Source organism: Diabrotica undecimpunctata, chromosome 2 (assembly GCF_040954645.1).
Source record: "Diabrotica undecimpunctata isolate CICGRU chromosome 2, icDiaUnde3, whole genome shotgun sequence".
Classification (NCBI taxonomy): Eukaryota; Metazoa; Arthropoda; class Insecta; order Coleoptera; family Chrysomelidae; genus Diabrotica; species Diabrotica undecimpunctata.
Genome location: NC_092804.1, coordinates 63,273,874 through 63,288,658, shown reverse-complemented (window position 1 = coordinate 63,288,658; position 14,785 = coordinate 63,273,874). Strand labels below are relative to the sequence as shown.

General features: G+C 31.0%; 1 protein-coding gene across 1 annotated transcript in view; it reads left to right on the top strand.

Annotated features, from left to right (window-relative positions):
• Window positions 1-770: 770 nt before the first annotated feature.
• The window catches only part of LOC140434631 (uncharacterized), a 48,996-nt gene continuing 34,981 nt past the window's right edge, over window positions 771-14,785 (top strand). The window contains exon 1 of the mRNA XM_072523037.1: window positions 771-857. Within this exon, the coding sequence (XP_072379138.1) occupies window positions 837-857 (21 nt within the window). The 5' untranslated portion in view covers window positions 771-836. The remainder of the gene's footprint in view (window positions 858-14,785) is intronic.

The window sequence follows — 14,785 nt, the reverse complement described above, 5'->3', positions numbered from 1 at the left end:
TAAGAGGCACATTTACTAGATTCGCGTTTTATTTCTAGAGGCTCTGCTTTATCTCGAATTCCCAAATGCTCACTTGAATCTTGGCGCAGATTTATTTGACTAAAAGATACAAATTAAAAATGACAATGGCTTTCTAACCTAACAATAATAATAATTTTCTTTGAAATTACAAAAAAGTGATCGTATGTATAGTGAGGAGTACCCTCACCTAAAGAGGGCTGTCACTTAAATCAAATATCACACCATAATGACCATCTGAAATATTCTAAAACGTTGTCATCTCCTATTATGAATAGTGTCAAATGCATTCCTTTATGGTTACGGTTATCATATTAACTCAGACAATAAGAATTGCTTATAAATAAATTTGGAGAGGGATTCGCTCATAGCGCATGTAACGCTGGGTTAAAGAGGAGGAGAAATAAATCATAATGCTAAGCAAAGGTGCTCTGTAAGATAAACACACAAATAAACAAATCCAAACTTTAGCTGGATTATCTTTTTTTCCCAATATAAGGGTAGTCCCCCATAAGAAAAGCAGGACATTAAAAAAATGGTTATTTAAATTTAGTTGACCACTAGCTCATTTTATTTAGCAAAATGATTTTAATGGTATTTATCCAGCTTATTTTATGGTATTTCATGTATAGGTATAGTATTTTAAAAATAACTATAAATAAATTTACACTACAATTTATTTTTTATTCGTCATGAGTTAGCTCTTATACTAAATTAATTTTGTGAACAGTTTTGGGTGGGGCATTTGTTGACAATATATAAGAGTTTATTAAGCATCTATACCAGTTTGGTTTAACTGTTTTTGAAAAGCCTTTGAAATGTTCTTAAATGTAAATACGGTAAGTTTTTTTTCTTTACTATAATCCCGTAATGACGACAACTCTTAGTTTAAATACTTTTGTACATCTCGACAACCTTGACAAACAGATTTGCAGATTAAGCGCTGATCGGAATATTTTAATTAAATGGAAATGTTTTTAAATCTTATGCAAATTTGCATAAGTCAATAATTTCGGTGCAAATATTTTAAATTATTTTATTACAAAACTTATGCATAAAATACTTTTGACGTTTTGATTTTTTTTTGGAAATTTGTATTTTAAGAACGATTGAAGTGGAACTCGAAGCGTCCAAATAAGCATATTTTAAAGTAAAATTGTGGCTTACTCCCTGTAAAAATAGTAAATTGTATCAAGATGCTACCAGAAAATAGCTTGAAAATAATATTAAGTAAAGGTTCTTACAATAATTGTATAATTTAGAATTAGAACTAATCCATTCACGTTAATAATCGGCCGAAATTGTTTTCTGTAATTTTTATTTCATTTAAGAGTCTAAACTAAGAACAACTTTTAAAAGTGTAGTTAAAGCAAGCGTTACTAGAGCGATATTAAATAAGATACGCTGTTTAGAATACCTTAATATATATCTATTTTTGTTTTTGGTTTTAAGTATATCTTATTATTGGTAATGTTAATTGTGTATATACACTCACCGACACGAAAAACAGACCATTTTTAAAATTAAAATTGTAAAAAATTAAAATTTTAATTCTCTTTATTAATCTTTTATTATTATATTAACGTAAACGCAACCTTAACAAACCGTTTTAAGTAATTTCTTAAAAAAAATTAAGTGCTTATTCGAATAAAAATGCATAAAAACTCAGAAATAAAGAATACACCATTCTTTTAAAAGTGCAAAGGTAACAGTTGGAATTATATTGTTTTATACTTTTGTTTTTGTTGATGTTAGTAAACTGAACTGTCAAGTCGAATCAAATGTCAAACAGAATATAAAGTTAAATTACGTTGATTTAATCTCAAGAATTATGGTTGTAAATGCCGAAACAGCGACTGCTGTTGTTGCCTTGCTTTAAGACAGAAAAAGTGTGCGATAACTTATTCAATAGTATCAAATATTCAATAGTACTGTGAATCGTATTTTACACGGTTTTTGCCAACCAAAACTTACACTAAAGTATAATTTCACTATTTGAGAGAGTGAGTCATCGTTTAAAGGCCCAGAAATGCGGAAAGCCGTTTGGAAATCCAGTGATGTACACTTACTTTTATTTTAACGTTAATTATATTTTATTTTTTAAATATTAATGTTCGAAATAGGCCACAATATATTTATTTACAAGTTTTTACTGACGTTTCGATCTCTATATCCAAAGACCGCTTTCAAGATATAAATGATAGTTATATTTATTTTATTTGTTTATTATTAGATATTTTATAATCTTACAAAGATATAAATGATAGTTATATTTATTTTATTTGTTTATTATTAGATATTTTTATAATCTTATATTGTTTATTTTCTTTTTTTTTTCTATCTTTAAAAACGGAATAGAGATCGAAACGTCAATAAATATATCTGTCATTTGTATGTTTGAAAACAGTCTCTTTATAGAGATCGAAACGTCCCGTAAATTAAACATTTGAATAAATATATTGTGGCTTATTCCCAACATTATTTCTAAAAATACAGAACGACAAGCGAAAAGCCATAGAAAATAAATAGTACTATCATTTGTATAATTGAAAACGGTCTCTGGATATAGAGATCGAAACGTCAATAAATAAACATATGAATAAATATTTTGTGGCTCATTCCCTACATTCTCCTAAAAATACAGAATGCCACAAACAAAAAGCTATAAAAAAGAAGTAATTTTGCAGAAAGTTTACTGATACCAACCGGCTGTCGCGGAAGTGACGCTAAAACGTCTTTTGACGTGACCCGTCCTTAAAGAGTTACACAATGAAATTTTTTTGAAACAAATTTTAAGACAGTTTCCACACCACCCCAGAGGTATGTCTTGTGGCGCGATACTTTTTTTAAATGGGTGTTCGCCAAGAGCCATATTGTCTAATTAAATAAAATGAACAAAACACTTAAACAGTATAAAACAAAACAAAATAAAATCCTATAAAACAAAATAAAATTCTATAAAAACAAAATAAAAATAATGTTTGATGTGTTTAAACACAAACACTATACACACTTACTATGTTCTTCTCGTTTTTTTTTGTTTTTGGTTTTTTTATGCTGATGTTCTTATTAAACTATTAGAAAATATTATTCGCTGTCTAAACCTGAAGATGCAGTGCTGCTTTCGCTGAAATTATCTTCACCACCTGGTGTAATTTTAATTGGCTCTAGTAAAACTTTGATAAGAGTGTCAAGTTCCCACATACGATGTTCTTCTTTAATTATGTGGCCTATACATTTAGCCCATTTCTCTGTAGTTACATGAAGAATTGCTTGAATCAAAAGTTTCTTAATTTCGTTTAATTTGAACGTTTTGTTATTGCATGCTACTTCTCCTTTCACTTGCTCCCAGATAAGTTCAATGGGATTAAGTTCTCAATGATAAGGTGGTAGACGCAGAACTTTGACACCATAATCTTTTGCAGTTTCATCTACAGCATATTTAAGATATTCAATTTTCCTTAACCGTGCAATGTCAAGTAGCTAAATTTTGAGCATTGATTCTTCGTATGCAATCCCCTTTTCGGTAAGCCATTCTTGAATCCCCTCTTTCAATTTCTTTAATAATCACCTGTTTTTTTCGTCTCAAATTGAAGAAAACCATCATCAAGAAACCCTGTATCACTTCCTATATGGGTGACAATTAAACGCCGTCCCTTTCCTGATGGAGCTTTTAATCCTGTATATCAGCCTTCGATAAATGCTTCACGTTTACTTTTGACATTTAAATCTTGCCAAACTTTTCCAACTGTATGACCTTTTCCAACCTTGGTTAATCCTGGTGTCATCCAAATAACATATTTTGCGTCCAGTGCTGCGAATTTTGCGTATTTCTTCTAAATATTTTCTTCTCCGCACAATAATTTTATTTTTTTCTAATAGCATACTTTTTCTGTTGAGTTTTACATATCGAAAGTTCATTTCACGCATGGTCCTGGTTAAGACTCTACGAGATATCTTGGGTAAGAAGTCATCGTTTTCGAGCTCTTGAGAAATATTTTTCAGTGTTGGAATTTCACTCCGAAAATAAAATGAATGAATTTTTCGACGTATAATATTCCTTGTCTCGTCATCCAAAACAATGCTTTTCCTACCTCTAGTTTTACCTTTTTCTTGCTTTTTATTTTCCGATGTATTTTTAAGTACACGATAAATACAGCTAACGGATACTTTTGTTAAACTGCTACAAATGTCGACCACTTGGCTAACATTTAATTTATAATTATAATTAATAATCAACATCAGAATTTTGCAGTCTTCTCTTGGAACAACTCGGTTTTTCGTTTAACTCCAATAAAACTCAAACCAAATAATCACAGAATATAACTAAAAATTTACTATAAAACGACAAACTATAACACTCGTATTATCAATAACACGTTTTATCAATAACACAAACTTATCGCATAAAATACCCTACCCTCAGAAACGCCAATGTAATGAACTATTGTTGATGGGCACTCGCTCGACAAAAAGTAGTTTTACGGGTTTCTGTGGATCTGAATTGAAACGGAGTTCCGTCGCTAATTCCAAAGTTGCCAAACGATTGAAAAATATTGTTTTAAAATATCAATTTTTATTTTATAAATTTAAATATGTAACGAAACGGAACATATAAATAAAATTTATTTCATTACAATTTTGTGCTTAATTTTTAATATTGAAAAAATCAGGTTTTTTTGTATTTTTATGACAGTAATAATCGCTGCGTGGAAGAATATAGGTTTTGAATGACCATAATTACTACTTGTGAACAAGAATTGGCTACACTGTACAACTTCTGGTCAAGTCTACTATAGAGAAGCACAAATAAATATACTACTTTATATATTCTGTAATTTCTTATGAGGAAACGCAAATTGCACTCGAGAAAATAGGCAGTTTTCGAGGGCCGCTGTGTACATTTAAATTTGAGGATATTCGGCGTTTAAACTATGATATCACTCTTCTAAATTGAGGGTTTCTACTATAGACAACCTGAGACAACCTGGAACCGGTCCCCAACGAAAAACTAGTGGCCGTGATGATCGCTTTATCCTCTTACAAAGTCTACAAGATAGTTGTGCCACGGCTGTACAAATCCGAAATCAACTTCAGTAGGTTCGGAATACTTCGTTGCGAAGCCATTTTATTGTTGCTTCTTAAGACAGAAAAGATTTATTTTTCACGTTGAGAACGCCTATGAATAACTGTTCTGATGAGACTTATTAAGTCGAAATACGTATTAGCAGATACATAGACGCTTTGTGCGTGAAATCAAATCTTTACTGTCTTTTTCATTTTCAGATCTCAATGTGTTTTTTAACATGGGATTTAGACTTACCATGGGATCACTAACAAGAGAATTTGACTGTCATCATTGCATGTGGTTCTCTTTTTAAAGTCAAATCACACTTGTTAGTGTGATTTCATGTAATCGAATGAACTGTGTTTTCCAATAAAGTTGCCACGGGAACGCAACACAAAAATATTGACAATATCGTATTTAAGTCATTTACTCTAAGATGTGTAATATATGTCTGAATTGTCAATATAAATAAATAAGACAAAATAAAATTATTAAAAAAAATTTTCACCATGTAACAAAAACAAAATTTATTTAACTTATTAGGGTTTTGTATTTTGAGAACGATTTACGAAGTGGAAATTAAAACGTTAAAACAAACATATTTAAAAGTAAATTTATAGCTTATTTCCAAAAAATAGAAAAATGCAACTTTCCCGTAAAAAGCATTATGACAAACAAACTTTTGCAAGCTCTTTATATACTTTTTGATATAAAATATTATAAACTAATTTTGACTTTTTTTCCAGATGCCTTTAGTAGTCCATGTTTTTTTCTTATAACCTTTCAGTATTTCCTAATAAAATAACATTTTTGGTATATTATATTCAATATCACCAAATGTGACATTGGAATTTCCCTGTTAGTTAATCCAATACTAATTAGAATAAACCGATCAAAGCAATATCCGAGGACCCGATAGAATTCTTGGATATAACGAAACCCTTTGCCGAACGTTTAACTGCAGAGGACAGATTTAGTTAGGAATGTCTAACAAATTTGGTTAGAAATGTCTCCACTTAACCATAATTTTGGATCATTGTAACGAATAAAATACACTTTTCAAATGATAACGTTTTCATTAATTAGCTCCTAAATTTAATATCGAAAAAAATCGTTGTACAGTAAATTGTAAATGAGTAGTTTCAACGAGGTTGGTTTTGGTAGGGGTAAGTTTGTTAATTTCTGCGCCACAAAAAACATAAGCGGACTTTATTTTAGTTATAACTTATTTTTTCATGCAAATGTAATTTTCATGCAAGTTACTATTACCAATGGTCATTTTGAAGGTTTTTAAAAAAGTTTCTATAAGTTTTCCATAAAAAAACTTACCGGTATTCAACATCATATGTTTGGAATTTTGTATTCGATGAATAAAAGTCTACTTTCCAACAGCCATAACTTTGTTAATATTAAGTTTATGGTAATAATAAAAAAATGAATGTATTTGTTTTATAAGCTTCATTTTACATCCAAACAGTTTTCCGGATCAAATCTAAAGTTTTGAAGTTATTCGCGAAAAATCTTTTAAAAACATGCTTTGTTGATATATAATTTGTAAACTTTAAGTCACCAATAACTCAAAAATATTGACTTTTTTCTAGAAAACTCTAAAAAACCTTTTTCCTCTTAAAATTCATAACTGTAGCGATTACCATAGTTTTTTTTAATAAAAATTTTCCACCCTAGAGTTGGGGAGGTAACAACCTCCAGTGGTAAAACCTATATTGGAATAGGATAGACTTTGATGTTTGATTTATTTTAACTACTGTTAAAATCTCAATCAAATTCATGCATATAAAAAGAATTCTAAGCAGAAAACCATCATATCTTGGACTATTGCAGAAATAACTTTTTTTTTTAATTTATATACAAACAATAAAACTTAATACTTTTAGTCCAGGAAGCCACTGTGCATCCGCTAGGAAAAATATTCTGATTTGGATGTTTTTGCACAATCTTACTCAAAAAGGACCCTTTTAACAAATTTGCAAGTTGCCAGATCCAAAAGTGCGTCAAAAATTATTTCTTGTGGGATTTTAAATTAATTACTATTTAAATGGGAATAAGCCACAATTTTTTCCACAATCGAGAACGATTTCCAACGTGGAAATTGAAACGTCAATAAACGTATTTTAACCTTTAATTGTGGGTTATTCCCATTTAAATAGTAATAAAAAAAAGAACTTTTCTACAAGATGTGCCGTTTTAGAGTTACAAACGATTTAATCTATAAAAGAAAAAAGGTCAGAAATATTATTCAAATATTGATTTAAAAAATCCTGAAACATTTTAGTTTATAACATTAATTTAAATTGCAAAAATTGCATAATTAAAATTAGTTTCGTTGCAATAATAAAAATAGTTTAAATTTAACGTGGCAAAATAGGAGATTAAAGAAATGAATACCTACTTTTAAATTTAGATACCTAATGCAAGAGTAAAATGTACTTATCCTTCAAATATACGCGCCAGCTATATGTATACTCAGCATGAGTGTGAGAAAGATGCGATATATAGAAACATCGCGCTCGGGTCATCATTGACCATGCTCTTGATTTAAAATTTAAAAAAAAATAATCTAATAACATCTTTATTAACGTCTGTTTTGCCTTGCAATTCTTAGAAGGCACAGATTAAAGCAAAAATCTAAATTTGGTTTCGAAAATTAGTTTACTGATTTTAATATCAGATGTCGCTATTTGCGTCTATACGAAGCCATATTAGAGTTTCTTCCTAAGACAGAAAAGATTTATTTTCACGTTCAGGGCGACTGTGAATATCCGTCTCTGATGAACCCTATTTGGGCGAAATACAAATAAGGCGGATACACAGACGCACTGTACGTGAAATCAAATTTTAACTGTCTTTTTCCTTTAAAAAAAATAAGGTTTAAAGTAATATTATGAACTAAATTGCCCCAGGATTTTGTTAACGGCGAAACTTAGAGACAAGCTATTAACAGGTTGACTTTCTTTCCAAAATATGTAAACCACTGAACCGTGCATTACCGGTACCGGAGGACCGGTAACTTGGCGCGAAAACGATGAGTTACCGACCGCCGACCACCGGTAATGACGTAACTAGTTTTAATATTTTTACAGTTCTATATTATTAATTATACGAGTTTTAAGATCAACTATTAAAAGCAAAAACATTTAAAGATTACCATTGTCATCCGTTTTTTGATCAGGTTTCCTGTTAAGAATGTTTTAAAGTGTCGATATTTTAGTCCAGGAAGCCACTGCGCATGCACTTGCCAAAATATTCTGATTTGGATGCTTTTGCACAATCTTACCCAAAAAGGACTCTCTTAAGAAATTTGCAATTTCCAGATCCAAAAGTGCGTCAAAAATTGTTTTAAATTTTTTTTTTAACAAATTGCAAAAATCTCTTCGTTCCGGATAAAGTTTTGTTGGAGTTTTTGGCCCATTTTGAACAAAAAAAGTTCTTATTAACCTTTCTACAAGATGTGCCGTGTTCGAGTTACAAACTATTTAATTTATAAAAGAGAAAAGGTCAGAAATATTATTCGAATATTGATTAAAAATCTCCTTAAGCATTTTAGTTTATAATATATTATTTTAAATTGCAGAAATTGCATAACTAAAATTAGTTCCGTTGCAATAATAAAAATAGTTTAAATTTAACGTCGCAAAATTAAAGATTCAAGAAATGAAAACTTTTAAATTTAGAGCAAGAGTAAAAAAATGTACTAACCTTTCAAATATACGCGCCAGCTATATGTATACTCAGCATGAGTGTGAGAAAGATGCGGTATATAGAAACACCGCGCCCGGGCCATCATTGAGCATGCTCTTGATTAAAAATTAAAAAATAAGGTTTAAAGTAATATTGCGGACTACATTGCGCAGGATTATGTTAACGGCAAACTTACTCTCTTTCCAAAATATGTAAACCACTGAACTGTGCATTACCGGTACTGCAGGACCGCTAGCTTGTCGCGAAACGATGAGTTACCGACCGTCGGGGACCGGTAATGACGTAATTAGTTTTTATATTTTTACAGTTCTATATTATAAATTATAGGAGTTGTAAGATCAATTAATAAAAGTAAAAACATTTAAAAACTTACCATTTTATCCGTTTTTGATCAGGTTTCCCGTTAAGAATGTTTTAAAGTATCAGGAAAACCTACTATTTTTTACAGAGTTAGATTAAAAGATTAAATGACAGAAGACCTTTTAATATTTTATTAGTATAAATGATATTTGAAAACAAAAAAATGTGTAAACTAAATAATAGGTTCTTAAATATTAAACAAAAAACAATAATATAATATATGGCGTAGTTACGTCCGTATACAGTTATTTTGATAACTATTGTCTAGGAAGGGAAAGATTTTTATTTTGATTCAGAGCAGTGGCTATACCGCTCTGAAGAGACCTAAAGAGGTCGAAATACGTACAAGCGGCTTGTCGCTGCCCTGTATCGAAACAAAAATCTAATACTATCGATATGTTAAAAAACAACAAAGTTTCAGAAAAATAAAATATTTTTCATAAATACTTTTAAAGCAAGATAAGCACATCCCTGATTGTTCAGGACATTCATTGCAATGACTTGTTACTATTCTCACCATATTACTTGCTTGTGAATGTGTTTCTCTTAATTTATGATAGCATCCTTGGCATTGTCTTCTCCATTTCTTTTCACTTCCTGACGGTTTAACAAAAGTATGTTACTTTATACTACGTCTCTTATGGGAGAAGTGGTGTCTTTTAAATTCCATTACAGATAATTTTGTGGAAGAACTAATCTTGTTATAAAATCCAGATAAAATCCAGGCATTTACAATAACTGTTTCAAGCAAAAATTCAAACACTAGTTTACGGTACCATTTTAAACTTTTTCTTAAAATGAAATGATAAGAACTTATCTGATCACTAAATTCTACTCCTTTTTTTGCTTGATTGTAATCAATAATTGCTTTTGGTTTCAAAACAAGCTCACGTTGTCAGTTTCGCTTTTCGGTTGGTTCTAAGTTAGTTGTATGGGTTGGATCAGTACTTAACATGAGAACTAACCGTTTGTCCATTCATTTTATAATACTTCAGGAGTTGTTCTGAATACCTCAAATTTCTACCTTTTGACTTTTTTTAGGTACCGTTTTGGGAATACCACTTATGTTAGACCACAGGGTTCCACAATAAATTATATATTTTCGAATTCAACATAATCAAGAAGATCATACACGATCTGCTCACTCCGAGTATTTGCATTAGTAGTATTTTTACCACAATAAACGATTGTGTTATTAGTATATCCTTCTTTAATAAGTTACTATACTTTCCTCGACTACCAAAATCCGTCTTGAAGTTAATGCAGCTTGAAAATTTTTGTTTAATACTTTTAAAACTTCACCTTATTTATAGAGGCGATCACCTTTATTACATTGCTTATTATTGCAACAATGAATGCAACGCATCAGTAAAAGGAACCTGTCTTGTTTTATTTTATTCGTAATAAATTCATTCCTGAACATGGGATCTTTCGGCCAATATAAATTTATTGCGGGACCATAAACTAATTCCCTAACTATACATATTAAAAAAAAAACATTCGGCTATATCACAGTAAACCCAGGACCGTATACGTGATTTTGATCGATTAATATTTAACAATATTTATAGAGCAAATCTATTTGTTTCAATAACAATATTCTGTACAAAATAACTGGTTACAAATAACTTGTAAGCTTCCATAGGAATTTTTATTTCGTTAACGTTAAAATGTAATATAGGTATATCTTGATATTGTTTCAACTCACCAGTTTTATTGTCACTCTCATCTATATCATGCCACTCGTTTTCATCATCATTTTCAGATTATGACATTTTTTCGCTTTTAATTTCTGTCTCATTATTATCATCAAATAGATTATTCCCACTTACATCACTGTACGATTCATCTCAAGAAAGAACATAGTTTTTGTTCATTACAAAATCGTCCGAATCAAAAGAATTGTCCCGTTCATTTTCACTGTCAATATTTGGCAAATCTGGCAGCACATGATCTCTTGAATCAGTTGGACTTTGGCGCGCATTAACAGCACTTGGGTTATCTTCGTTATATTTTATATTTTTAACTGAAGTACGCTGCACAGTTTTTGGTTCGTTACGCTTTACAGTTTTCGGTTTGTTTGTATCAGCTGTTTGAGATGACATTTCATGAAATATGTCGATAAAATACGGATGTAAACACTCACGCTATTGAACTACAAAGATAGTAAATGGTACTAAACGACTGCGCAAGCATGCATATATAAATATGCGCTGGTCTTATAGGACCGATTTCGTACCCGAGTAACAAATTGTAATGTCAACGTTGCGTAATTGCGTTACCCGACCCCATATCCCGGTACATTTTTTTTTTTTTAATGTTTCGAAGTTTAAGATAAGTATAATGCTGTTTTTAGTATTTAAAACAAACGAATATTAACCTAGATATGCCTTTCGCAATTTTTAAAAGTTTGCAGTTTTCACACTCGCACTTTAATACTAATGAACACCGGTCCCAGGGGACCGGTAACTCAGTCAACCTGTTAAGAACCTTTTTGTACAAAGTGAATCCAAAAAAACTTTGTTCCTGTTTGGGACAAAAAACCGATTTTAGCAATTGATTAAAAAAAATTGTTTAAACAATTTTTAACGCATTTTTGGACATGAAAACAGGCAAATTTGTTAAAAGGGGTCTTTTTAAGAAAATTGTGCAAAAAAAACAAATCAGAATATTTTTCTTTCCTGGACTATTTGAAAAGTAGTCAGGGTATAAGGTTGATAAAAAAAGTGATTTTAAAACCTGGTTTTTGTTCCAAATTTTTTCCTGAATTGTGGACAACTTTTTTAGCAGGTGCGTACTCGAGTTACAGTTATAAACCACCTTCCGGATATATTTATACAAAATTGTGAGACTCGAGTTATGACATCCAAACTAAACGAATCACATCTGGGTAATTTAAACGTTTTTATAGTTATAAATAAAGTTATAATTTAATAATTTAACCCATTAGCGCCAAGAAAAGAAAATTCTTTTTATATGCAATAATTTTATTTAAAACTACGTAAAAACAACTTATTTTTGTTAAATTTAAGCCGAAATAAAAAAAATTCTTTTTTTTTGGAAAAAAAGGTGGTCCCATATGGGAACACTAGGCGTTTGGCAAGATCAAATATTAAAACAATTCATTAATTTGTCCAATTTGTATGCATTTTTCACACATTGTACGCTCTTTTGAACTGCAAACTCGCATGGCGCACCTCTTTCTTTTGCCCTCAGGTACAGATCCTTGCAGTCAAACCTGACGGAGTCAGACACTCGAAAATCACTTCTTGCTGCTCTACCTATTTTTCCAGTTCTTTTAGCGGGGACTTTACATGTCGTTAAGTAGGTCTAAAAATTGAATGAATCGTAAACATTTTTTAGTTTCGAGTTTTGTATAAAAATACTTTTTCCTGACAAATACTTCTTCTAAACTCTAAGAGACTAATATTCGTTCCGGATTTCCTACATATCGTCCAAGCATTTTGAAGAGCTGCGTCTATGAGGTACGTTAATATTGGCCAGTACCATTTTTTGGAACGTATGCCGGCTCGGTAACTGAAAAAAAAATTACCCATATATTTTCATTGATATAAATATTGCTCTTTATTTATTACCAAGATATATTACTGTCCATGAGATCAGTTCCTCCCATGCTGTTATTATACTGCGAAAAAAGATATGGCCTAGGTACTTGTATTGTCTTGCTATCCTTTTTGGAATATCTTTCCCCATTTTTGACCGGCTAAACACCAAAACATGTGCTTGCAGCTGATACAACTTTGTTGTCCCTCCAGCGAACATATTGAATACCAGTCTCATTATTCAATGTTGAACAATAGTCCCCTCGTGCCCTCTTTTTCTCGTGTCTTTTTGGAAACAAGTAGACAATTTCTAGGAATTCTATTATCCCTCACAGTACCTTTAACCTCGTACCCATTAGCTTTTAGAGTACTTAACAAGTTTGTACTGATAAATAAATTATCAACGAAAAACTTGTATCTCAGTGTCACCCAATTCTTCGATCATCTGTACCATGGGAGCTGCTTTTCCGAAATATTTTTGATATTCTTCATTAGATCTAGGATTTTTTCCCTGATATACTTCATAGTTTATCAAATATCCTCTAGGTGTATTCATACACCACACCTTATATCCAAAGCTTACAGGCTTTCCTCTGACAAACTGTTTGCATTCATGATGCCCAAAGTAGCATATCATCGATTCATCATAAGCTATATTTTCTTCTGGGACAAAATGCTCTATGAACGATTTTTTTAACATATCTGTAAGTGATCTTAGTTTGTACATTTTGTCATTTTATCTATATTATTATTGTCTGCAAAATGAAGTAAACGACAAATTTGTAAAAACCTGTCACGTCTCATGGCATCAGACACCAGAATATTTTGCATGTCAGGGCTTCTCTCCCAGTAGCTTCTTTTAGATGATAGCTTATTATATCCGCTTACTAAGAGAATTGCCATAAATACTTTCAATTCAGCAAGTGTCACGTTAGGGTTCGGTTGATTAATCAGTAGAGCATATTTTGTTGTTTCAGACACTATCATTTCTAGCAACTCATCAGTAATAAATAATTTAAACAGTTGCACACAACTCATCTCTGAATATTTACTGTAATCCCCTTTTGGAAAGTTGCGCGGCGTATAATGAAGGTCTCCGTCAATATAAGTTGTAGGTTCTGGCAGATCAATTACCATTCGGGGATTTGTATTAGTTTTTATTTCATAAGAACTATTTACGTTCTGAAAATCCTTATCATAGCTTGCTTCTAGGTCTGATTGTACACCTCCTAGACGTTCAGAATCTGCAAATACAACTTCCGCACCTGCACGAAGTTGAGGAGGATTCAAGTTATCCGGGTCACCACCTTCGTCTTCGTCACCTAAATCCTCATCCGTAAGGTAATTTGATTCAGGTGGCTCAATAAAAATGTCTGTTACATCATCTTCTTCATATGCGATATCTAAAGCTGTCTGTAGTGCAATTCCACTGAAATTATAAAAAGATGTTTTGACTACGTAACCGCCTAGTGGGTCCATATGGGTACAGCAATATTTACATGAATTTTTACTGGCCCTTGTAATTTTGATACAAAAATATGCACACTACGTTATATTTTAAGATCTTTTAAAATAAGTAAAATTCCCAAAAAAAAAGGTACTGAAAATATACTTACATAAATCGGATGTCCATTATCAAACACTTTTTACTATAACACGATTTTCTAACTTCCTTAGCTTGTGAAATCTAATAAAACACTGATGAGTATTCATCAACGCTGGTTCAGACAAGTCTAAATAAAGTATACATGCGGTAAATGTAATGTTGGTTGCCTGTTTTATTATAATTTTATTGTGTTAAACAATACCTTTACAGCTGGGTCCTTATGGTGACTGTAGGCGCTAATGGGTTAAAAAATATATAATAATTATAATTAAGTGAAATAATAGATTATTTTTTTACTATGTAAACGCCCAACGTATATTTCCATATTAGAGCAAAAACAACTAAATTAGAACTATAAAATACAAATAAAAACTCAACTTTTCATAAAGTACTAAGAGCTAAATTATCATTTTTATTTGCTTGGTCTGGATATGAAATCTCATATAAATT